At 44.0% G+C, this 24,171-nt stretch overlaps 1 protein-coding gene across 1 annotated transcript in view; it reads left to right on the top strand.

Moving 5' to 3' along the window:
- Positions 1–22,727, top strand: part of LOC124524414 (stimulated by retinoic acid gene 6 protein-like) — a 37,934-nt gene extending 15,207 nt beyond the window's left edge. The window contains exons 8-18 of the mRNA XM_047096689.1: positions 314–384; positions 1,802–1,913; positions 6,756–6,909; positions 13,638–13,713; positions 16,998–17,079; positions 17,414–17,462; positions 17,916–18,033; positions 18,990–19,109; positions 20,592–20,755; positions 21,722–21,868; positions 22,579–22,727. Coding sequence (XP_046952645.1) covers positions 314–384; positions 1,802–1,913; positions 6,756–6,909; positions 13,638–13,713; positions 16,998–17,079; positions 17,414–17,462; positions 17,916–18,033; positions 18,990–19,109; positions 20,592–20,755; positions 21,722–21,868; positions 22,579–22,727 — 1,242 coding nt within the window. The remainder of the gene's footprint in view (positions 1–313; positions 385–1,801; positions 1,914–6,755; positions 6,910–13,637; positions 13,714–16,997; positions 17,080–17,413; positions 17,463–17,915; positions 18,034–18,989; positions 19,110–20,591; positions 20,756–21,721; positions 21,869–22,578) is intronic.
- The last annotated feature ends 1,444 nt before the right edge of the window (positions 22,728–24,171 follow it).

Raw genomic sequence — 24,171 nt, forward strand, 5'->3', positions numbered from 1 at the left:
CACTGGCAGGTCTAGTCTTCACAGCAGCCGTGTGAGGCAGGTGCTATTTTTACTTCTCCCATTCTGCATGAAGAGACATGGACCGAGAAAGGTGAGTTGTGTCGCCCGAGGTCATGTCGCCAGCCTGGAGCGGAGCCAGACCTGGAGCCAGAGAGTTTGGTTGTCGAGCGAGGCTCTCTCTTAACCACTGTGCTCAATCTAAAAGAGCAGCTTTACCCAGATTCCTGCCCTCTGTGACGGTAACCCGTCAAAGGGACCGAAACCCTAACAAGGATCTGTGAGCCCCAGCATACACCTCTCTGTTTTCTCACAGGAAGAAAAGCCTTTCCTGGAAGTTCACCAGGCGGAGCATGTCAAGCGGCTCCTGAGGAAGGCCCCCCTGCAGTAAGCCCCCGTGTGCTTCATTCCCCCCTCCCCGGCCCCCTCCCTCCTTCCTCCCTCCCCCCCCCCCCACCCAGGTATTTGTGCCAGTGTTGATGAGCCCTGACAGTGCGGGAGACCCTGAGATGACTGGATGGGCACATTAGTCAGGACTCTTGTTTGCTGATGACAGAAACTCAGCTCAAACTAGATTAAAGAGAAAAAGCAAACGTGTGGCCTTTCATAATTAAAAACTCTAGAAGTGGTCGGTTCCGATGCAGACGGATCCAGTGGCTTCACTGATATCAGAACCAGGGCTGGTTTCCTCATTTTCTCTTAGCTCTGCTTTGATCTGTGTTAGACCCGTAGTTAGGTGGGCTTCCTCCCCGTGGTGGCCCTCAGAATCTCTAAGCTTGTACCCTCCTGGTTTAAGATCACAGGAAAGAGAAAATTTCCTTTCTAATAATTCAAACCAAACTCCTATGAGTGGGTTTCATTGAGTCGCATCAGACCACATGCGTTCCCAGAACCAATTACTGTGGCTAGGTGATTAGAGTAAATGGATCGTTAAGCCTGTCATATGTTCATCTTTGGAACTAGGAAGTTGTTCAGCCTCACTTAAGCAGTAGGACTGAGGGGAGGGAGCAGGTTCCCAGAGAAACAGTGCAGGGGCTGTTACCAATACCAGGGGACATAGCTCATGGCCAAGCAAAAGCAGTGATCAACCCTATCCCTGCCACTGCCACTGTGTACAAGGGGATAAGCCCCACAAAAGGGATGTGTCTAATCCAGGGTCATACAGTGGCAAAGCTAGTACTTTGGTTAGAAGTACATTGAGTTACATGTAGCAGAAAATGCAAAATAACAGTGGGACACACAAGAGGGAGATTTCTTTCTTTCTCATATAAAAGAATTCTGGAGGCAGGTAGTTCATACTGACCCTGAACTGCCCATCACGGGAACTTACTAGTCATCTGTCTTTCTGCTCCAGCTCTTAGTAACTGTCATCATGAAGGCTGTCCACGGTCCAAGACGGATGCTGGGGTGGACTCCAGCTTGGATCAGCCACCATGTCTGTGTTTCAGACAGCAGGCAGGAGAAAAGAAAGAGGGCAATGGGGTCCCTCCAAGCTGCGTGAATTATACCTCAGCACCCTCCCCCAAACTGCCACATCTGGTGACATCTGATTGGCCTGTGCTTAATCTTAGTCACTCTAGCTGTAAGAGAGATCAGGAACCATAGCCCTTTAGTTTGGTGAATTGCTGTACTGAATAAAACTGAGTCTCTGTTCTTAAGAATAAGGGGAGAATGAAAACTGGAATCTACCAGGATGTTCTTTTTCTTCACTAAATTCTAAGATGAAGCAGAGGTTATTTTCAGAAGAATTGGGCATTTGTTTACCAACCACAGCCTCTCTTTTCTGTTATTTATTCATTCACAGGGAGACTAAAAAGTCCTGGTTCCAAACCAGGGTGTATGAGTGGGACCCCTGCTTTCAGTTCCCAAGCAGAATGATTGGAACCACTGTGTTGGCTTTCATATGCCTGTACCTTGTAAGTAGATCCAAGCAAACCCTTTCCTATTTTATAAGTGGGATGGGGTTAGGGCAGGGCTTATTCTTTAAAAGCTGGGTCAAAATTGAGTCTGTAAATAAAAGAAGTACATTTTTTTGACCACCATTTTTACTCCAAGGACACTTTTACCCACATGGTGAATAACTAATAAATATAATTGAATTATTTATGGAGACTTCTGGTTGTCAGTTCCATGTAAAGAGCTTGCAAGATGCCAGTCCATCCTAACAAGTAAAAATCTGAACAAACTGAAACTCAACAGTTCTTAGATCCATAAGAGAAGTCATGGCACAAACCATTGTCCCTGAAATTGGAGACAGGTGGATCTAAAGAATTACAATGGAATGGAGCAAATCAAATCCAGCAATGTATAAAAAGAATTATACACCACAACTGAGTTGGATTTATCTCAGGTATGCAAACCTGGTACAATATTAAAAAAGCAATTAATGTAATCAACCACATCAACAGCCGAAAGAAGAAAAATCCCATGATCGTATCAAGAGATGCAGGAAAAACATTTAACAAAATTCAACACCAGTTCATGATAATTTTTTTCAATAACCTAGGCATACAGGGGAACTTTCTCAATCTGATAAAAAATATGAACAAAAAAATCTACAGCTAGCATCATACTTTATGGTGAGAAATTAGAAACTTTCCTACTAAATTCAGGAAAAAGGCAAGACTGTTTACCCTCATCACTCAGCATTTACTTAGGAAATCCTAGCTAGGTAATAAGACAAGAAAAGCAAATAAAAGGTATACTGATAGGGAAAGAAGAAGTAAAAATGTCTTTGTTCACAGATGACATGATTGCGTATGTAGAAAATCCAAAAGAATCAGCAGAAAACTCCTGAAGGGGCATCTGGCTGGTTCAGTTGATAGCGTGTGTGACTCTTAATCTCAAAGTTTTAAGTTCGAGCCCCATGTTGGGTGCAGAGATTACTTAAAAATAAAATCTTGAAAATAACCCAACTCCTGGAACTAATAAGCAGTTATAGCAAGGTTGCAAGGTACAAGGTTAACCTACAAAAGTCAATTGCTTTTCTATGTATCAGCATTGAACAAGAGGAATTTGAAATTAAAGAAACTATCATTTACAATAGCAACCCCCCAAAAGGAATACTTAAATGTAAATCTAATAAAATATGCACAAAGATCTATATGAGGAAAACTACAAACCTGTGTTAAAAGAAATCAAAGAAGAACTAAATACGTGGAGAGATATTCCATATGTGTGGATGGAAAGATTCAGTATTGTCAAGATATCAGTACTTCCCAACTTGATCTACATATATTGGGATTGATCTATATTGGAATTCAGTGCATCTCAATCAAAACTAAGGGGTTATTTTGTGGATACTGACAAACTGGTTCTAGAGTTTATAGGGAGAGCGAAAGACTCATAATAGCCAACAATATATTAAAGGAAAAGAAGAAAGTTGGAGGACTGACACTACTCGATTTCAACTTACTACAAAGCTACCCTAATCATGATGGTGTGATGTTGCCAATATAGACAAGTGAATCAATGGACAGGATAGAGAGCTAAGAAATAGACCAACATAAATAGAGTCAGCTTATCTTTGACAGAGGGGCAAAGGCAATACAATGGAGCAAATATTTTCTTTTTAACAAATGGTGCTGGAACAACTGGACATCCACATGCAAAAAAAAATGAGTCTAGACACAGACCTTCCTAAATATTAACTTAAAATGAATCACAGACCTAAATGTCAAATGCAAAACTATGAAATTCCTAGAAGGTGAAATCAGAGAAAATTTAGATTAACTTGGGTTTGGTGATGACTTTTTATTTTTTTAATTAAATTAGTTATTGTTATTATTTGGCATTACCAATTATTTGAGACTGGTAGTGAATTTATGCATGAATGTATGTTTGTATGTAGGTGTGTATATATATTTTAATTTCAGTGTGGGCAACATAGTGTTATATTATTTCAAGTATACAGTATAGTGATTGAACAATTCTATACATTACTCAGTGCTCATCATGAAAAGTGTACTCTTAATCTCCTTCATCTGTTTCACCCATCCCCCTACCCACTTCCCCTCTGATAACCACTAGTTGGTTTTTTATAGTCAAGTGGTGAAAATTTTTTTAGATATGATACCAAAGACACGAACCATGAAGGAAAGATTGATAAGCTGGACTTCATTAAAATTAAAACGTTTTAATCTGCAAAAGACTCTGTCAAGAGAGTGAAAAGACAAGCCACACACTAGGAGAAAATATTTGCAAAAGACACATCTGAAACAGACTGTTACTCAAAGTATACAAAGAACTCTTAAAATTCAACAATGAGAAAACAAATAATCCGATTTAAAAATGAACCGAAGACCTTAATAGGCATCTCACAGAGAAGATATACAAATGGCAAATAAGCAAATGAAAACATGCTCTATAGTATATGTCATCAGGAAAATGCACATTAAAACAACGATCAAAACAACTACTGTACGTTAAAATATTAGAATGGCCAAAATTCAGAATGCTGACAATACCAAATGCTGACAAGGGTGTGAACTGGCAGGAACTCTCATTCATTGCTGGTGGGAATACAAATGATACTCTTACCATATGATCCAGCAGTCACCCTGCTTGTTATTTACCCACATGCACTGAAAACTTATGTGCACACAAAAACGTGCACATGGATGTTTATAGCAGCTTTACACATAATTGCCAAAATATAGAAGTGACCAAGAGCCCTTCAGTAGGTGAATGGATAAATAATCTTTAGTACATCCAGACAATGGGCTACAATTCAGCACTAAAATGAAATGAACTACCAAGCCATGAAAAGACCTGGAAGAAACTTAGATACATATTAATAAGTGAAAGATTCCTATTTAAAAAGATCACATGTTATATGATTCCAACTGTGTGACATTTTGAAAGGCAAAATTATGCAGACAATAAAAGATCAGTGGTTGCCAAGGATTGGGGAGAGGGAGGGATGAATAGGCAGAACACAGAGGATTTTAGAACAGTGAAAAGACTTTGTATGATACTATATGGTAGATACATGTCATTAGACATTTGTCCAAACCCACAGAATGTGCAACACCAAGAGCGAACCCTAACGTAAACTATGGACTTTGGGTGATCATCATGTTTTTTTGTATAGGTGTGTTATTTAAGTTTGCTTTCTCAACAAAAAAATTTTTAATGTTGCCATAATTCTGACTTTCATATTTTATTAAGCACAGAGCCAAAACATTTCACGTGGTCAAAGTTATCTGAGGTAAAACGTCTGAGTCAAAAGGAGAGTCAAAATGGAGAGAAAGAAGTGGAAGACCATATTGTCTTCTGGATGATACCTATATAAATTAATCCTGTGATTAAGTTAAAAAAAGTTTTTAATGTTTGTTTATTTTTGAGAGAGAGAGAGACAGAGCATGAACAGGGGAGGGGCAGAGAGAGAAGGAGACACAGAATCCGAAGCAGGCTCCAGGTTCTGAGCTGTCAGCACAGGGCCTGATGTGGAGCTTGAACCCACAAACCTTAAGATCATGACCTGAGCCGAAGTCAGACACTTAACTGACTGAGCCACCCAGGCACCCCTCCTGTGATTAAGTTTTAAATGAATGTATGAGTTAGGTAATGCTGGAGTACCACATAAACCCCTAAATTTTAGTAATTTAACACTATAAATACGTTTGCCTATGTAACAATGTTGAGTAGGTGTTCAGGTTTGGGGGGCAACAGTCCTCCGTGTGTTATTCTGTAACTGAGATTCTTCCATCATGTGCTTCATTATCCCGAGAACCTTCACCCTCTGTATCCAGCCAACAGAAGGGGAAGGTGCATGGAGAAATGCATGTGGGAGGTTTTCAAAGTGCCCTTGTAGAATAGCACACATTCCTTCCACTCATCTTCCATGGGCAAGAACCTCGTCACATGGCCACATCCCTCAAGGGAGGCTGGGAAATGTAGTCCAGTTTTGTGCCCAAAGAAGGGGAGAATGGATTTTAACTGACAAGTGGAGTTCTCTGCAACGTGAGTAATTGACTTGGAATCATTGTGTTCCTTTAGTCTTTAGTGGTTATCTACTGTATGCCAAGCACCATGCTAAGACCTGGAAGAGAGAAGAGAGCTGATTCAGCAGAGTCTTGGCCTGGGAGAGACCCATGGTCTAAGAGAAGGGGATATGACATGGTATGAAGTATGTGCCATGTAAAGAGAGACAAAGATGAGGTGAAAGTGCTCTGAAAGTTTAGGGCATTATTCGAGATTGAGAAGCTGCCTGAAGATGGTGGCATTTGAGCTGCACAAAGACAAACAAAATTTGGTTAATGAAGTAAAATGGCAGTAGGAACTGTTGAAGCTTTGGCATGGTGGTAGATGGTATAAAGGCATGATGACAGGATTATGGGAGTGAGAAAGTGTGGCGTGTATACAGCAAACAGTACTTTCTCCAACGTGGTTACCGCCAAGATGCAAGAAGAAGAGTGGGGAGAGATATGGCTGGAATTGTCGCCAAGGTCACTTCTTATTCAGAGTTAGACATTCATTTCACTTTGAGGTAATTAATGTTTGAGGACTGACTTGAGCCGTTGTAGGACTTAGTCTTATATGCTGTGGGGTGCAGAAAAGAGTTTGGGGTGGCTCCAAAGATGTCTTCGGAGAAGTCACAATCCAACTCATCTTGGTATAGCCAGTGGTCAGAATCTATTTCATATGCGTTTTGAACTTCAAAGAGTTTGACCTCAAAACCAAAGAGAGGTCCATATGTTATTTACATAGTAGGCTGGACTCAGGTGAGACTTTGAAATGTTTGCTCTTTGCACCAGTTCATTGTCATTGAGTTCTGCATGTTCATGTATGTGAGAGACGAGCTGGATGTGTTTGAAGGGGAGCTGGAGAACTACATCGCCTCCATGAACCAGACGGGGACCCTGACTCCTGTCATCCTGCAGGTGAAAGAGCTGATGAACGTCAGCAAAGGTAAAACCATCCTGCTCCCTTTGTTGGGAAAGTGTGGGAAACAGAGAAAAAGACTTACAACTGGTGGCAGGTGCACACCTGGAATAATGATCGCTGTAGTATTGCTACTACCTGCATGAGGTGACTGGTTTGGGAGGAAAAGTGGGTTACAACGGATCTATGCCTCCTTGGATGACTAGAAGGCCAGTGGGGTCAGGACCCAGGCCACTTTGTTAAAAACTCTTTGGGGCTGAGTTGAACATCTCTGAGAATTTTCTCATTTTAAATAGCCTATTTTGTTCTGGTGCCAGTGGGAACAACTAAAATCATCATATATTTTTCACTTTGGAAAAAAGAAAACAGCAAGCCTTGGCTTTTCTTTAGGATTATATGAAAAATGTATTTATGTTGTTCAGATTTAATTTCTGCTTAGTTCAGGCTGCTATACCAAATTACTGTAGACTGGGTAGCAGAAACAACACACACTTGTTCCCCCGTTCGGGGGTCTGGGAAGTTCAAGGTGCTAGAAGATCTGGTGTCTCATGAAGCCTTGCTTCCTGATTTCCAGATGGCTGTCTCTTTGCATCCTCAGATGCTGGAGAGCAGGGAGAGGAAGCAGGCCCTCTCCTGTCTCTTATAAGGGCACTAATCCCAAAAGCCACATCTCTAAACACCATCATACTGAGGGTTAGGGCTTCAACATGTGAATCTGCCCATAGCAGCCACTTTACCTTAAAAAAGCAGCTTTCTTTGAAAACATTCTAATTCTGCGCCCATTGCCCACAGAGGGAGGAGAGTTCTTCCCTCTTGCCTGCTGAGAAAGGCCCTGGATAAGATGTCAGGTAAACTCTGTGTCATCAGACAAGTTGGGTCCTCTCTCTTGCACCTTGGTTTCCTCATCTTTAAAATGGGGCTTGGAGGGGCGCCTGGGTGGCTCAGTTGGTTGAGCGTCCAACTTCGGCTCAGGTCATGATCTCACAGTCTGTGAGTTCAAGCCCCGTGTCGGGCCCTGTGCTGACAGCTCGGATCCTGGAGCCTGCTTCAGATTCTGTGTCTCCCACTCTCTCTGCCCCTCCCCCACTTATGCTCTGCCTCTCTCACTTTCAAAAAAAAATGAATAAATGTTAAAAAAAAATTTTAATGGGGCTTGGATAGGGGTGCTAAGGTTTCCAGAAGCCTTTGTGGCACTGACTTTTAGTGGCCATAAAATACAAAGTGCTCCTTAAGCCATGAAATAGGTGTTGCCAATGATATGTTTACTTAAGACTCATAAACTAGTAGAAATAGATCTAGTGTGGATTATTTGAAGAAAATTCCCTTTCATACATGTGACATGGGAAGTTACCTTTTTTTTTAATTCAAGTTGGTTAACATACAGTCTAGTCTTGGCTTCAGGAGTAGAACCCGGTGTTTCATCTCTTACATATGACACTCAGTGCTCCTCCCAAAAAGTACCCTTCTTAATGCCCATTACCTATTTAATCCATCCGCCCACCTACCAACCCTCCAGCAACCCTCAGTTTGTTCTATTTAAAAGTCTCTTATGGTTTGCCTTCCTCTCTGTTTTTATCTTATTTTTCCTTCCCTTCCCCTATGTTCATCTGTTGTGTTTCTTAAATACCACATATGAGTGAAATCATATCTGTTTTTCTCTGACTTATTTCGCTTAGCATAATACCCTTTAGTTCCATGCACATTGTTGCAAATGGCAAGATTTCATTCTTTTTTATTGCTGAGTAGTATTCCATTGTATGTATATGCGTATGTGTGTGTGTGTATATATATGTATATATGTGTGTATATATATATATATATATATATATATATATATATATATACACACACACCACATCTTCTTAATCCATTCATCAGTCTATGGACACTTGGGTTCTTTCCATAATTTGGCTATTATTGGTAGTACCACTATAAACATTGGGGTTCATATGCCCCTTCAAATCTGCACTTTTGTATCCTTTGGATATATACCGAGTAGTGTAATTGCTGTGTCATAGGGTAGTTGGAAAGTTACCTTTTATGTGAACACTGGGGCAGATACTGCTTCTTCCCTATCACCACATTTTATTGTTGCCCTTAAACATCTGTATTCACCTTTAATGTTGATTTATGCTCCGCCTTATGAGTCCCTGAGTACAGCACTCAGCAAACATACTCTAATCTTTAAATTCAGCAATACTAATTTTAAGTCATACTTTTTTAAGTTTACATTTCCACCCCTCTTCTGGGCAAGTTTTTATTTTTTTTTTATTTTTTAAAAGATTTTATTTTTAAGTCATCTCTACACCCAGTGTGAAGCTTGAACTCACGACCCCGAGATGAGGAGTCTCACGCTCCGCTGACTGAGCCATCCAGGCACCCCTGAGCAAGTTTCTAATGCCAACTTCAGTTACTTGCTCTGGGTGAACTGTAGTAACTGTATCATCTTATTCATTCATGGTTTACCCGCTCTTCCATGGATTTGCTCACATGTTTAGATACTTTGAGAATCAAAATATAAAAATCACTCTGTCTTGATTTTTTCCAGCTTTAAAACAGCTGCCCTCTGGCCAGGAGAGACTTCAAGCTGAACATGCTTCATCTTTGGGAAGATAAAGGCATTAAATTAAAGGTGTGCAGTCATGTTCTTGGTGCTGGCTGGAGGGAGTCTGCACTCACTCTCCTTGTGGCCAGACTCCTCTAATCCTTTCCTTCAAGGATCTCTGCACCCCCCAGGGGTGACACTTGGTGGTTTACCAGCTTCCTTTGTATTGATTGAGGTTTGGGATATAGCTGTTGCCTAATCCTAGTGATTTCTGGGATGGAGACATATTTGAAACTTGAAAGGAATGAAAATCAGTTTCTTTTCCTTCTTTTTAAGAGAACTTTTTAAAGATTCAGTTAACACACCATACAATTCATCCATTTAAAATACAACTCAGGGAAACCTAAGTGACTCAGTCGGTTAAGTGTCCGACTTCAGCTCAGGTCATGGTCTCACAGTTCTCAAGTTCAAGCACTGTGTCAGGCTCTGTGCTGACAGCTCAGAGCCTGGAGCCTGCTTCAGATTCTGTGTCTCCCTCTCTCTCTGCCCCTCCCCTGCTCATGCTCTGTCTGTCTGTCTGTCTGTCTGCCTCTCTCTCAAAAATAAAATAAACATTAAAAAAAATTTTTAAGGCACCTGGATGGCTCAGTCAGTTAAGCATCTGACTTTGGCTCAGGTCATGACCTTGCAGTCTGTGAATTCGGGACTCTGTGCTGACAGTTCAGGGTCTGGAGCCTGCTTCTCATTCTGTGTCTCTTCTCTCTCTGCCCCACCCCCACTCATGCTCTTTCTCTCTCTCTCTCAAAAACAAAATAAGCATTAAAAAAACAAAAAGAAAAGAAAGTACAATTCAGTGGGTTTAGTATATTCTCAACCATCACCATTACACAACCATCATTACATCAAATTTAGAATATTTCCATCACCCTAAAAAGAAATCATGACCATTTGTAATCACTCCCCATTTCCCTTTAACTCTCCCAGCCCTAGATTACCACTGTTTTCTGGCTCTGTGGATTTGGCTATTCTGGACTTCTTATATAAATGGAATCATATAATGTGTGGTCTTTCTTCATTGATTTCTCTCACATAGCCAATGTTTATAAAGTTTATCTATGTCATAGCATGTGTCCCAATTTCATTATTCTTTATTGCTGGACTTTAAAAATAATATTTAAGTTTATTTATTTATTTTGAGAAAGAGAGAGAGAGAGAGAGAGAGAGAGAGAAGGGCAGAGAGAGAGAGGGAAAGAGAATCCTAAGCAGGCTCTGTGCTGTCAGCCCAGAGCCTGATGTAGGGCTCTAACTCACGAATGGCAAGATCATAACCTGAGCCGAAATCAAGAGTTGGATGCTCAACTGACTGAGCCACCTAGGTGCCCCTATTCTTTATTGCTGAATTTTATTCTGTTGTATGAATATACCACATTGTACTTATTCACTCATTAGTTTATGGAAATTTGGGTTGTTTCAACTTTCTGGCTATCATGAGTAATATTGCTATGAACATTCATCTCCAAGTTTTTCATATATTTTCATATATCTTGGGTGTGTACCTAAGAGTGGAATTCTGGGTTATATGGTAACTATGTTTAACCTATCAAGGAATTGCCAGACTGTTCTCAAAAGCAGCTGCATCACTGTGTATTCCCACCACCATCAGGGGTCCAATTCCCTCCATATCTTCACCAACGCTTGTTGATATGTGTCTTTCTTTTTAAGTTTTTATTTATTTTGAGAGAGAGAGAGAGAGAGAGAGCACAAGCAGGGGCGGGGCAGAGAGCGAGAGAGAGAGAGAGAGAGAGAGAGAGAGAGAGAATCCCAAGCAGGCTCCTCACTGTCAGCACAGAGTCCTATGCAGGGCTCAATCTCACAAACAGTGAAATCATGACCTGAGTCAAAATCAAGAGTTGGGTGCTTAACCGATTGAGCCATCCAGGCGCTAAGCTATATGTCTTTTTTATTACAGCCATCTAATAAGTCTGAAATGGCATCTTTTTGTGGTTTAGGTTTTCATTTCCCTGATAGCTAATGATATTGAGAATCCTTTCATGTATTTATTGGCCATTTGTACATCTTCTGTGAGTAATGTCCATGGAGATTTGTTGCCTATTTTTAATTTTTTTAATGTTTATTTATTTTTGAGAGAGACAGAAACAGAGAAAGACAGAGAGAGATAAAGCATGAGCATGGGAAGGGCAGAGAGAGAGAAGGCACAGAATTGGAAGTAGGCTGCAGGCTCTGAGCTGTCAGCACAGAACCTGACGTGGGGCTCGAACTCACAAACCATGAGATCATGACCTGAGCCGAAGTTGAACACTCAGTCGACTGAGCCACCCAGGCACCCCCATTGCCTACTTTTAAATTGAATTATTTATTGATTATTGATCTGTAAGGGTTCTTTATATTATACATAAATCCCATAAGAGAGATACAATTTGAAAATATTTTTTCCCATTCTGCGAGTTGCTTTTTCACTTTCTTGATGGTGTCTTTTGAAACACAAATGTTTTAAACTTTGATGGAGTCCAACATATTCATTTATCTTTTATCACTTGTATGTATCTAAGACAACATTACCTAACTTGAAGTCTACAAAGATTTATTCTCATATTTTCTTCTGAGACTTGTATAATTTTAGCTTTTACGTTTAAGCCTGTGATCTATTTTGAGTTAATTTTTGTCTATGCTGTGAGGTAAGGTTCTAGCTTCATTGTTTTGCATGTGAATATCAGTTGCCCCTGTGCCATTTGTTGAAAAGCATATTCTTTTCCCCCACTGAATTGCCTCTTCATCCTTCTTGAAAATGCATTGACAATGAAGGTTTACTTCTGGATTATCAGTTTATTACATTGATCTGTTTGTCTATCTGTATGGCAATACCACACTTCATTACTGTAGCTTTGTAGTGAGTTTGAAATCAAGAAGTGTGAGTCTTGAAATTTCCTTCTTCTTTTTCAAGATGGTATTGCCTATTCTGGGTCCCTTCATTTTTATACGAATTATAGGATTAGCTTATCAATTTTTGCAAAAATTTCATTGGAATTTTAACAGGGGTTGGGTTGAATCTTCAGATCAATTTAGGGGGCATTGCCATGTTACCAAAGAAGATCCAATACATGAAAGTGGTGTGTCTTTCCATTAATCTAAGTCTTCTTTAATTTCTTTCAACAGTCTTTTGTAGCTTTCAGTGTATGAGTTATATACTTCTGCTAAACTTATTCTTAAGTATTTTATCCTCTGACACTAGTGCAAATGCAGTTGTTTTCTTCATTTTCACATTGTGCATTGTTAGGGTACAGAAATACAATTGATTTTTATATATTTGTCTTGTGTCCTGAAGCCTTACTGAACTCATTTATTAATGGGTTTGAATATTTTTGGTTGTTTGTTTACTGCTTAGGATTCTTAAATATAAGAAAAAGTCACCAGTAAATAGAGATAGTTTTATTTCTTCCTTTGCAGTCTGGCTGCATTTTCTTGCCTAATTGCCTCGGCTAGACCCTCCAGTATAATGTAGATAGAATTGGCAAAAGTGGACGTTGATTTTCTTATTCCTGAACTTTGGGGGAAAGCAGTCAGTCTTTCGCTGTTAAGTATGATGTTAGCTGTGGGTTTTTTTGCAGATGCTTTTTATCAGGTTAAGGATAAAAGGGGTGTTGGATTTTTTAAAATGCTTTGATTGGACTGACTGAGAAACAGCTTGTCCAGAAGCTTTCATACCTTCAAATCATCTCTCTTTCCTGTTTCTCCATCCCTTTCTCATAAGCACACAGGATCACAATGAAAGCACATTAGATACAACCTATTAAAAACTGTGAGTAATGTCCGTGGAGATTCTCCACAGGATGGATGGGATGAAAGAACATTCAAGACCTCTTGATTCCAGTTATCCTTGTACATGGTTGCTCTTTACTAGAGGTGGCCAATCGAAATCAACTATCAATGGTTTTACAAGAATGGAAGGGAACTACGATGTGTATACTCCCTAATTTTCTCTTCCCCGTACTCACTGTAGATGGAAAATATTAATACCCAAGGAGAGGCTTGTGCGGGAAGTAAAGGATATCAAGGGTGTGTGTGTCTGAAATGAACCAGAAATATAAACAAACTTTATTTACACAACCCTTTCTGTGTGAGCTTCCGCATTTTGAAAATACTGTTTCTGGTTCATCTTCTCAGGCCTCTCTTGTCTCTTTTTCTACTTCAGGAGTCTGGCTGGTGACCATCTTGCCCGCCTCCCTCACGTGTGTGAGCTATCTGTTCCACATACTGGCCTGTTACAGGTAAGAGGGCTCTGGGAGTCATTTGTGTGTCTTCAGCCAGTACTTTTCTAAAAATTCCGGAGCAGTGACAGCAGTACCCAAATTGGAACCAGGAAGGTGTACATGGTCCAGGAACAGCCTCATTGATCGGTAATAAAACAAAACCCAAAACGAAAACACTATTGATTTGAGCTTCTACCCTCAGCTTGATATTGTGCTTAGAATCTTTTGATTTTCACTACAACCGTGAGAGGTAGTTTCAGCTCTGTTTTTACAGCTGAGAAGGCTGAGACTCAACAAAATAACTCACCCAAGCCGTTAGCAGCTGGCCATGTCCTGAGAGGTCTTGTCACTTCTGCTACACTCAGCATCCCTATTGGGTGTCAGGCCTGCCCCGCTCTCCAGGACTAAACACACTGGGTTCCCAGCAGGTGCATCTGGCTCAAGGATACATCAAAGGAGATCGGGTCAAGGGCACCAGGTGCATCAGTCTCTAGAAGAGCAGAGCAGGAGGAGGGGATGGCCTTCAGTATGTAGTGAGCACTCCACTGCAGACAGCAGTATCTGCCATCCCTCCTCTCTGTCTCTCAGTTCCTTCTTCCCTCCACCTCGGGCTGTAACTCATATGCAGTCACAGGAGGCCCAGGGCCAACTCCTACCCTTCCAAAGCATCCTGCCTTTACATCCTCCCCATCTGGCTGCACAAAGGGTGGGTCTCTGGCAGATCGCATCCTGGCACAAAGAGGCCCCAGCTCTCCATCACAGCCCTAGCTTGCTCCCTCTCTCTGCTTTCTTCTCCCCAGACCCCATGGGTGGGCTGGACACTGCTGCTCTCCCCTTCCCTGCCTGATGCAAGGATATGTCTGCTCCTCCCTTCATTGACCTGCAAGTGCCTAGGAGATGATTAGTGAGACATTGGACCACAGCCAGTCACAGACACCTTTTAGAGCTGGCTGCACTGACATGGTAGAGGGCCCAGGGAAGAGATGGCTTCTGTGGTGGGGAGGCTTCTCTGGTGTCCAGGCTGGCCCCTCCTTCCCACACCTGTCACAGAGGAATGATGATCCCTGCCCTGTCTGCTTTACAGGACCATGGGGCAAAGGAAATAGTGGATAAGAAAGTCCTTCAAGTGGACAGCACTAGCACTGTGCCAGTATTTTTATTTTTCTTAGAATTATTACAACCTATATACAGCCTCTTTTAAAAAATGTTATAAAAAATATTTAGTGTAAAGCAAGTCTGAAGTCATTCAGACTCAAGTTTGTTGCCCCAGAGCTAAACGTTATTCATTTTCTGTTTCCCCCCAGAAATTGCCTATGCACCATGCAAATATATCTGTGTGTTTGTATTCCTGATGGCATACTCTACTCCAGTGTTGCCGAGCCGAAACATAATAAAAACCACAGATGCAATTTTGAATTTTCTAATAGACATGAGTAAAAAGTAAAAAAGGAGATGAAAATAATTTAATAACATATTTTATTTAACCCAACATAACCCCCAACCATCATTTCATTGTGTAATAAATATACAAACTATTAATGAGATATTTACATTCTTTATTTCATACTAAGTCTTGCTAATTTAGTGATTATAATGTTGCAAAACCTCCTGGAAAATGCTGGATATAGAATGTTAGAGGAAAAGTGGGACACAGATGTAAATGGGGGTTGTGAACATAACCACTGCCAACCTAATCTTCGTGCCAAGGGCCAGGCCGAGACCAGCACGTGGGGAAAGCATGCAGAGGTTTGCTGGGGGGCTGGGCTTCTCCGTTTCCTTGATGTTGCTATAAGGTGGGTCTATCATTAAAAACAGTTTTCCATTTTTACCTATTTTGAAATATTATTACATGAGTAGTACATACACGTCACAGAAAAAGTAATAGAGCAAATTGAAGAAAATAAAAGCCACACAGAGACTCCACTATCACATTCAGTCACCATTGAGATTTGGGAACTATATAATATTAAGATTTTTAAATCGTCAGGGAAATCATGTCAAGACCATGGTGAGGTATCACTTCACACCTGTTGGAATGGATAGTACCTAAAAGACAAGAAATAACAAGTGTTGGCGAGGATGTGGAAAAAAAGGAACTCTCGTGCACTATTGGTAGGAATGGAAGTTGGTGCAGCCACTGTGGAAAACATTATGATAGAACTTCATAGTTCTATCATAAATAGAACTACATATGATCTAGCAACTCCATTTCTGGGTATTTATCTGAAGAAAACAAAAACAGTATTTAGAAAAGATATTTGCACCCACGTTTATTGCAACATTATTTTCAATATTCAAGATATAGAAACAACCTAAGTGTCCTTTGATGGATGAATGGACAAAGAAGACATATCTCACACACACACACACACACACACACACACACACACACACACACTGGTATACTATTCAGCCAGAAAAATGAGTGCAATCTTGCCATTTGCAGTAACATGGCTGGAACTTGAAGGCATTATGCTTAGTGAAGTCAGAGAAAGACAAATGCTGTATGATCTCACTTATATGTGGAATCTGAAACAAAACAAAACAAAAACCCAAGCTATAGATACAAAGAACAGATTTGAGGTTTTCAGAGGTGGGGATAGGGGGTGGGTGTGGGTGAAGGGAATCAAAAGGTACAAGCTTCCGGTTATAAAATAAATGTCATGGGGAGGTACTCTACAGCATGATGACTATAGTTAACAGCACCATATTGCATATTTGATAGTCGCTAAGAGTAGATCTTAAAAGTTCTAATCACAAGAAAAAAACTTGTAACTATGTGAGGTGATGGATGTTAACTAGACTCCTGTGGTGACCATTTTTCAACATGCACAAATATGGGATCATTATGTTGTACACCTGAAACTAATGGAGTGTTATATGTCAATTATATCTCAGTTTAAAATGTATTTTATTTTATTTTATTTTATTTTTGTATACTTTAAGAGAGAAAGCGCACACACGCACACAAACGGGAAGAACAGAGGGAGGGAAAGAATCTTGAACGGGCTCCACGTTCAGTGCAGAGCCTGACATAGGGCTCGATCCCAGAACCGTGGGATCATGACCTGAGCCAAACTCAAGAGTCGGACTCTCAACCAACTGAGCCACCCAGGTGCCCAAAACGTATTTTAAAAATATTTTTAAGGCTAGTGAGAACTGTCCCACGAGCCGCGGTCAATACAAGGAAGCTGAGCTGGCTTCTATCTCCCTCTGCAGGCTTTTCTGTTGGCATCTGTTGAGCTCTAAGGACATAAGGAGCTGTGGTTATGAGCATCACTGATTCCCCACTTTTTCTCTAGAAAGCACATTAAGAGGCTGTGGGCAGGAAATAAACACTTTCTCCCTTTGAAGTTCCATCATCCTTCCTCCTCGAAGAGTGTGGTAAGTCTATGGAGGCCTGTGTCTGCTCTGAGACTAAGTGGCCAAGTCCTGCTCTCCTGCCTCTTAGGCAGGGGCAGCATCTGGGGGGAGGGACAGCCCTGCACTGGGCATCCAGAGTCCTCAATTCTAGTATACTCTGCTGCTGGGTGACCCAGGATAGTCACTATCCCCATCTGGCCCTTGGTTTCTTCATCTGTAAAACAATGACAGTCATGGCATCTGCCCTGGTATGTTGGTGGGTGAACCTCAAATGAGGCAGAGATTCTGGACCCATATATTGGAGGTAATCAGTGTTTTCACCCCTATGAGACCCCTTTTCCTTTTTAAATCTCAGGTGGCCATTGCAAGGTACTCTGGCTGGCAAATAGCCTATATTCTGTGGGGTAAGTGTCATCATGTGACCCATTCCCTGGGCACCTATGGGGTCCTGGCTGTGGGGAGAGAGAAGAGAGGTGAGGAAGAAGGAGGTGGGGGGTAGGTATGGGTAAAGGGAATCACCCACCTTCCTTCAGGAAGGAGGGAGAATCCCACACTCACAAAGCTATCATTACTACCTGCCTGAAGCCCATGGGGCAGAAATGATAAAGGTGGTGGTGACTTAGAGGAGCAAGTGACTCTCCCAGGCAGGACACAAATGCTTTCTAGTGGAGTTGACATTTGAACTGCAGGGCGAGCCGCAGGTGAGCGGGAGGAAAAGGGAGGTCGTGCCAGGCAGAAGAAGCTGCATAAGCAAAAATGCCAGGACCTTTGGTGGGAGGAAGATAGAGGGGCTCTGCAGGAAGTCATGACTGGGTCGCGAAGGGCCTTGAGTGACCGTGGGTTCCCTTGGTCCACAGGCTACCTCATCATCCACGTGGTACAGAGCCTGTGTGGCCTGATGATCATGTACAGCCTGGTGTTGCCTGTCGTCCACAACCAGGGCCTGGAGATGCTCCAAGGACTGGGCATCGGGACGTAAGTGCAGGGTGGGCTCTCTGTCATTGCCCAGGGCCTAGGCACTGGTGTAGCCTCGAAGCTGCTGTTGGGCTCTCACCCATTCCTGGACCGACACTCTCAGCTCAGACCCAAGGATGGGCCACAATAGCAACTCATCACAATGGGAGCCTTACAGTTCATAAGACATTTCCATTCTCACTGTTCAGTGGGGTGCTCACAGTTGTGTCTGGGGGGGACACACACATATCCATTGTGTAGCTGGGAAGGTTAAAGTTCAGGGAGGTGACAAGGGAGTTCGGACACTATAGAGGGAATCTGAGTTCAGGTTTGAGATCAGCTGTGTGACCTTGGGTAAATTACTTCTCTGAGCCTCAGTTTATCCCATATGGAAGATAAGAGTGAAGGCTGACGTAACTGATAATTCACTGTGCATCTTTTCTCTTAAGAACCCTTTAAAGGCTGGGCCTCATATTAACACCCATTTGTCAGACAAGGAAACAGAGGCACAGAAGGCTAAGTGATTTGTCCAAGGAGGGGAAGAGGCAGGGTTGGGAGCTAGCGATCTGAAGCCGAGGCCCCATTTAACTGCCACCCACACTGCTGCTCAGGCGATTCAAACACAGGATGTGGCACTCTCCGGGGACCTCCCTGCTCTGAGCTCCTTGGTTCCACACTCCCCCAAAGCTATGTGGGAGGCTGGGCAGAGCCTGCCCGTCCACTTTCAGGACTTTCATGAGCGCTTTAAAAACTTCATGCTTTTCTTTGATTCCCATGCTGTTAAACACTCATCCCAGCTGCCACTCGTGGACAAAGGGATATAATTAAATCCTGGAGTTCTAGTATGGAGCCAAACGACCTGACTGTGTGACTTTGAGAAAGTCACCTCCCCTTTGTGAGCCTCCGTTTTCTCAACGGACAGCGGGTGTGCATCAAGCACAGAGCAGGTGCCGCAACAGTCTCGCCCTGTGTTTCAGCCTCACCATATCCATCGTCCTGGGTCTCATGATCCTGCAGGTATGGATTGCCACCAGCTTCTTCCTGCAGCCAAAGATGAGCACGGCTGACAAGCAGAAGCCCTTGGCTCTCAACAACAGGTGAGGGCAAAGAAGGAAATGGGGCTTGGGGGCCTTGGCTTCAGCAGTCTCTCCTTCCTTTCTCTTCACCCATGGTAGGTTCCTGGGGGGACAGTGCCCTCTCTGAGAGGGTGAGGGGCCGTGGCTCAGGAGTGGGCTCTGGAACCAAACCACCTGGGTCCAAATCCTGGCTCCACCCCTTATGAACTGTGTGACCTTATGTGACCTTACTGAACACCTACGAACCTCAGTTTCGTCATTTTACAAATAATTGCACACTCCTCACAGAGGTATTCTGAGAATGAGATGTGTTAAAACATGAACTTAGAACAACAGTACCTGGCCCATGGTGATCCTTTGGAACTCATTCATTTGAAGCCATTCACTCGGGGGGCGCCTGGGTGGCGCAGTCGGTTGGGCCTCCGACTTCAGCCAGGTCACGATCTCGCGGTCTGTGAGTTCGAGCCCCGCATCGGGCTCTGGGCTGATGGCTCAGAGCCTGGAGCCTGTTTCCGATTCTGTGTCTCCCTCTCTCTCTGCCCCTCCCCCGTTCATGCTCTGTCTCTCTCTGTCCCAAAAATAAATAAACGTTGAAGCCATTCACTCGGGGAGGAAACAACAGGGGCACTGGAGATTAAAGAGATATTCCTACGTGACCTGCTTGCAGAAGCTCACGGTCCACAGGAGCCAGCAGACACAGTCACGTGGCCCCAGTACACTCCAGACGGTGTGAAAGGCTCATAAGAGCAGCACAGGGAATGGAGAAAGAGAGACGGGGTGGTTCATTCAGCTGCAGGTGGGGAGTTTGAGCTGAGGTCGTAGGGTGGTGGGATTCCTATAGGGAGAGCTGAGGAGAGGGCATGGCCAGCAGCCCTCACTGCACGGATGAAGGTAGGAAGCCATAAAAGGGCAAGATGTGTTGAGAGAACCGTGAGAATCCAATATGGTGACCATGCAGTGGTCACCATAGGTGGTGAGGGGCAGGGAGGAGGCACAAAGTGATGATCCCAGAAAGGCCCTTCTCAGAGATGGCCCAGAAATCCAGCTTTCTATGGGCTTTATCCCATAGGCAACAGGAAACTGCATGGTCAAGTGGTCACTTGAAAAGTTTCCTCTGGAGGACTTGGAACAGTTCCAGCTGGGGGCAGGTCACTGTTACAACAGACAGTGGGAAAGCCACAACCTCTGCTGTAACCACAAAGCCAGCCGTAGCCACATGAGATTCCTTCCCATACAGGAAACCTCAAAACCCAAGGATCCCATGAAACATCACAGTCTCCACTTGTCCTGCACTGGGCTCAGCGCCTTCTATGTGGTGTCTGAGCCAGTCCCCACAGCAGTGCTGTGTGGTAGGGACAGTCAGCTCCCGGTTACAGCACAAGGTCACAGGGCTGGGAGATGGGAGCAGCAGGATTTGATCACAGGCATGGGGCGCTGAACCAGCCTGCTAGCCACTTCCTCATACTGAAACGGTGCTGCCCGTCTGCCTGCTTCCGTTTGCAGGAAAGCCTTCCACAACTTCAACTACTTTCTGTTCTTCTACAACGTGCTCCTGGGCCTGGGCGCCTGCCTCTCCAGGCTGCTCATCAGCTGCATCCTGGGCACGTGGCTGATTGCCCGCATCGACAGGACCATCATGCAGAATGGCTATGAGGGTGCAGACATGGGTAAGTGGCCGGTCCCTGAGGCCACGCATTGAGTCAGGTGGAGGGGACTAGTCTTGTACCTTTGTGGTGCCTGCAGGCTGGGTACCAGAGGCCTGGACTTCACACTCTTTGCCTCAGAGCTCAGCTTCTCATGGAGGCTATAAAGCTGAGTAGCAAAAAACATTCAGGGGGTTCCAGGGTGGCTCAGTCGGTTAAGCGTCCAACTCTTGATTTCGGCTCAGGTCATGATCTCATGGTTCATAAGATCGAGCCCTGCATCGGGCTCCATGCTGACAGTGCGGGGCCTGCTTGGGATTCTCTCTCTACCCCTCTCCCTAGCTTGCTCTCTCTCTCTCTCTCTCTCAAAATAAATAAATAAACTTAAAAAAAAAAGAAAAAGAAAAACACATTCAGCCTAATGGTCAGAAGAGAATTTAGGCAAGTAAATTGCTGCATATTTGACAGACCTTCAAGATATCATGGAGAGCAGTAAGAAGTACTAGAAATTCCATCTGAACAATCAGAATGTAAATATGAATGCACAGCTCTGAAAATTTTGAGAAAGAACACATCTCGGAATGACTGGTGTGTCATTAGTTGGAAACCTAACTTAGTTAAGAAAATGGTCTGTTCAGTTGAAATAGTCTAAAATCAAGCCATTGCTGTAGAGCGAAAGTAGCTTTTGTCTTATTTCTGACCTGTGTCCAGTCATTCACTCGTCCATTCATTGTAGGACTGACAGCCTCTCCGTATCAGCCACAGCTCTCCTTCTGCTTTGAACTTCACATTCTCCGTAACATGGTTGGATTAGAATGCTATCTTAAGAACCCTTCCTGCTCTTCCGACCCAATTTTCTAGGTTCTCAGTGAGAACATGGGCACCATATAGGAACAAAGTGGCATTGCAGCCACATCATCAAGAGCACGAGCTCGGGCATCCTGGGACACAGGGCATACTGCATGGCCTGACTTGCCTTCTGGGTTTCAGGGTTCAGCGCCTGGATTGGCATGCTCTATGTGGATCATTATCATACCAACCCTGTGCTCGTCAGCTTTTGTAACATCCTGATCACAGGGCACAGGGAGCGGAGGCTGCAGCAGGCCATCAAATACTGGTGCCTAAATCAGTCAGCAGGTAAGGCTCTGTCTGAACCCATGTTGGGGTTGGACAATAGGGAACAAGTACCCTAAGGCTTCTCTGGGATCCCTGAGATGTTCCAGCTTCCCCTTTCCCTGCCCCCCTTCCTCCATACTTCCTGCCCTGGGAGACCTTTGACCTGAGAGAACAGGAGGCTTAGTCTTCAGCCAGCCTGGCCATGGGACCCCTGAGGTCTGGTGTCCTTGTCCTTCTAAGTGGGCTCCTCCCTTGTTCCCAGAAATGAGCTCTAGTTCACTGTCTGAGTTCACTCTTCCATTTGTTTGAGACCCCGCCCATATCCCAGGGTTCAGAACAGATGCTCTCCAAGATGGGGCTCAGTTTTGCTTACCACAAGTGCTTCTGGCCCCCAACACCTGCCTCCTCAAGGCTCTATAACCGTCTACTCCACCCCTCCACCCCTACTACTCTGCTCTGCCTTCTGCTGGGAAGCCCACCAATTAGTCATGTTTTGTGGGCACCAGTCTGGATTAAGTTCATCACTGTTCCCAACTATATCCAGCTATATCCAACAGATATCCGGCTCTGGGACAAACTCATGTCCCTTCTGCCACCCTCATGTCCCCAGGGGTCCTGGTCCAGCTCCTTCTCCCACACCTCACACCTACCAGTCAGCTTCTCCAATAGCCTCTGAGAAGGACAGAGACAAGCCCTGTCCTCCAGGTCTGTCTGCTCTGATTCTCTCCCAGGTCCCCGAGTCTCAGCCAGGTCCAGGACGCGGTGGCTTCTGCTGCAGACCCTGGTCAACAATCCCAAACTAGTCATGCTCAGAAAATCAAGACCAGGTCATAGCTCCCGGGAGTTTGCCCAGATTCTTTTGATGGGCTCAGAGAGCTGACAGTGACCTCCGACCTTGCTATAAGGCCATTCCAGGATGACTGCTCCAGAGAGGACCCGGGCTACCCAGCCGCTGTCCCCTGCATTGTGACAGGATGCACAGTCACTGTCCACTGCATACAGCACCAGACACTCGTGGATGGCACCTGGGCTGAACCATGAAGTCTCAGCCCTAATAATTCACTCCCCTGGTAAAAAGCTCAAGAACTAAAGAGAATTTCTGTTGAACAATCTTTTCTTAATGATTTCCACTATCGATGGTTAGGAGGCAGCCTTGGGGAGTTCCATATGGACAAACAGTTTGACCACAGGGCAGAACTTTGTGTCAATGAAGAATGTGGTAAAATGGCTATCTATACCAGGAGAGTTTAACTATTGGACACAGTTGTTCTCTGGGAGACAATGTGGCCTTAATCCAATAGGATCCTCATTGCTCCCCCACTTTCCAGGCCTCCTGGTGGTGGGAGAGACCCCAGCCTCTAATCTGGTAGTGTGAGCAGGCACACATTGGGCTCTTCCTGCCATGGCCACTGGGATGAGGAACAGATCAGAACTGACCTGGGTCTTGGGCACAAAGAAGATACACACATCTGACGAGGAGGGGATCCCCCAGGAAAGCTGCCTATCTGCGGAGGCAGAGATGGGGGTGTGCAGGCATTCTCCTTGGAGGACAACAGAGCAAAGGAGTGGGAGCAGGAGAGCCCCAGGCATGTTGGAGGAGGGGAGGCCTCTGGTGTTTGCAGTGCAGGGAATCAGGGGTGGGTTAGACCACCTAGGGAGGCTCAGACTCCAGGCTGGGAGGCCTGGACATTTCTCTGTGTGCAGAGGGCCCAGTCCTCACCCTGAGTCTTCATACCCTCGTGTAAGGTCTCTGATGGTTCAGGGCTTGTACAAAGTGACCAAAGTCATGCAGCTTGTGCAAGTGCCAGGAGGACATACCAACAGGGTAAGGGAAGTCCCCCATCCACCTCATGAGTCCCAGAGCCATTGAAGTTCAGTAATCACATTAAGCATCTACTGTAAACCTAGTCCTATTGCTAGACGTGTCTGCCAGACTCATCTCTTTTAATTTAACCTTTGAGACTAGACTTTGTCACTCTGCTTTCAGAAACTGAGAAAACTGTGACTGGCGTGTCGGGATCCCCACATGACCACTTCCAGCTGTGTAACACCAGCTAAACTCCTTTGCCTTTCTGTGCTGCTTTTTCCTTATGAATAAAAAGGGCAATACCTGGGCACCTGGGTGGGTCAGTTGGTTGTGCGTCCAACCTGAGCGTCGGCTCAGGTTATGGTCCCAGGGTCGTGGGATGGAGCCCTGCATCAGACTCTGCACTGAGCATGGAGCCTGCTTGGGATTCTCTCTCCCTCTCCCTTTGCCCCTCTCCCCTGCTCTCTCTCTCTCTCTCAAAAAACAAAAAAACAAAAAAACAAAACAAAAAACAATA

Source organism: Lynx rufus, unplaced genomic scaffold, assembly GCF_022079265.1.
Source record: "Lynx rufus isolate CCGP_SWC_20201006 ecotype Redwood Valley unplaced genomic scaffold, mLynRuf1.p SCAF_10, whole genome shotgun sequence".
Taxonomy (NCBI): domain Eukaryota; kingdom Metazoa; phylum Chordata; class Mammalia; order Carnivora; family Felidae; genus Lynx; species Lynx rufus.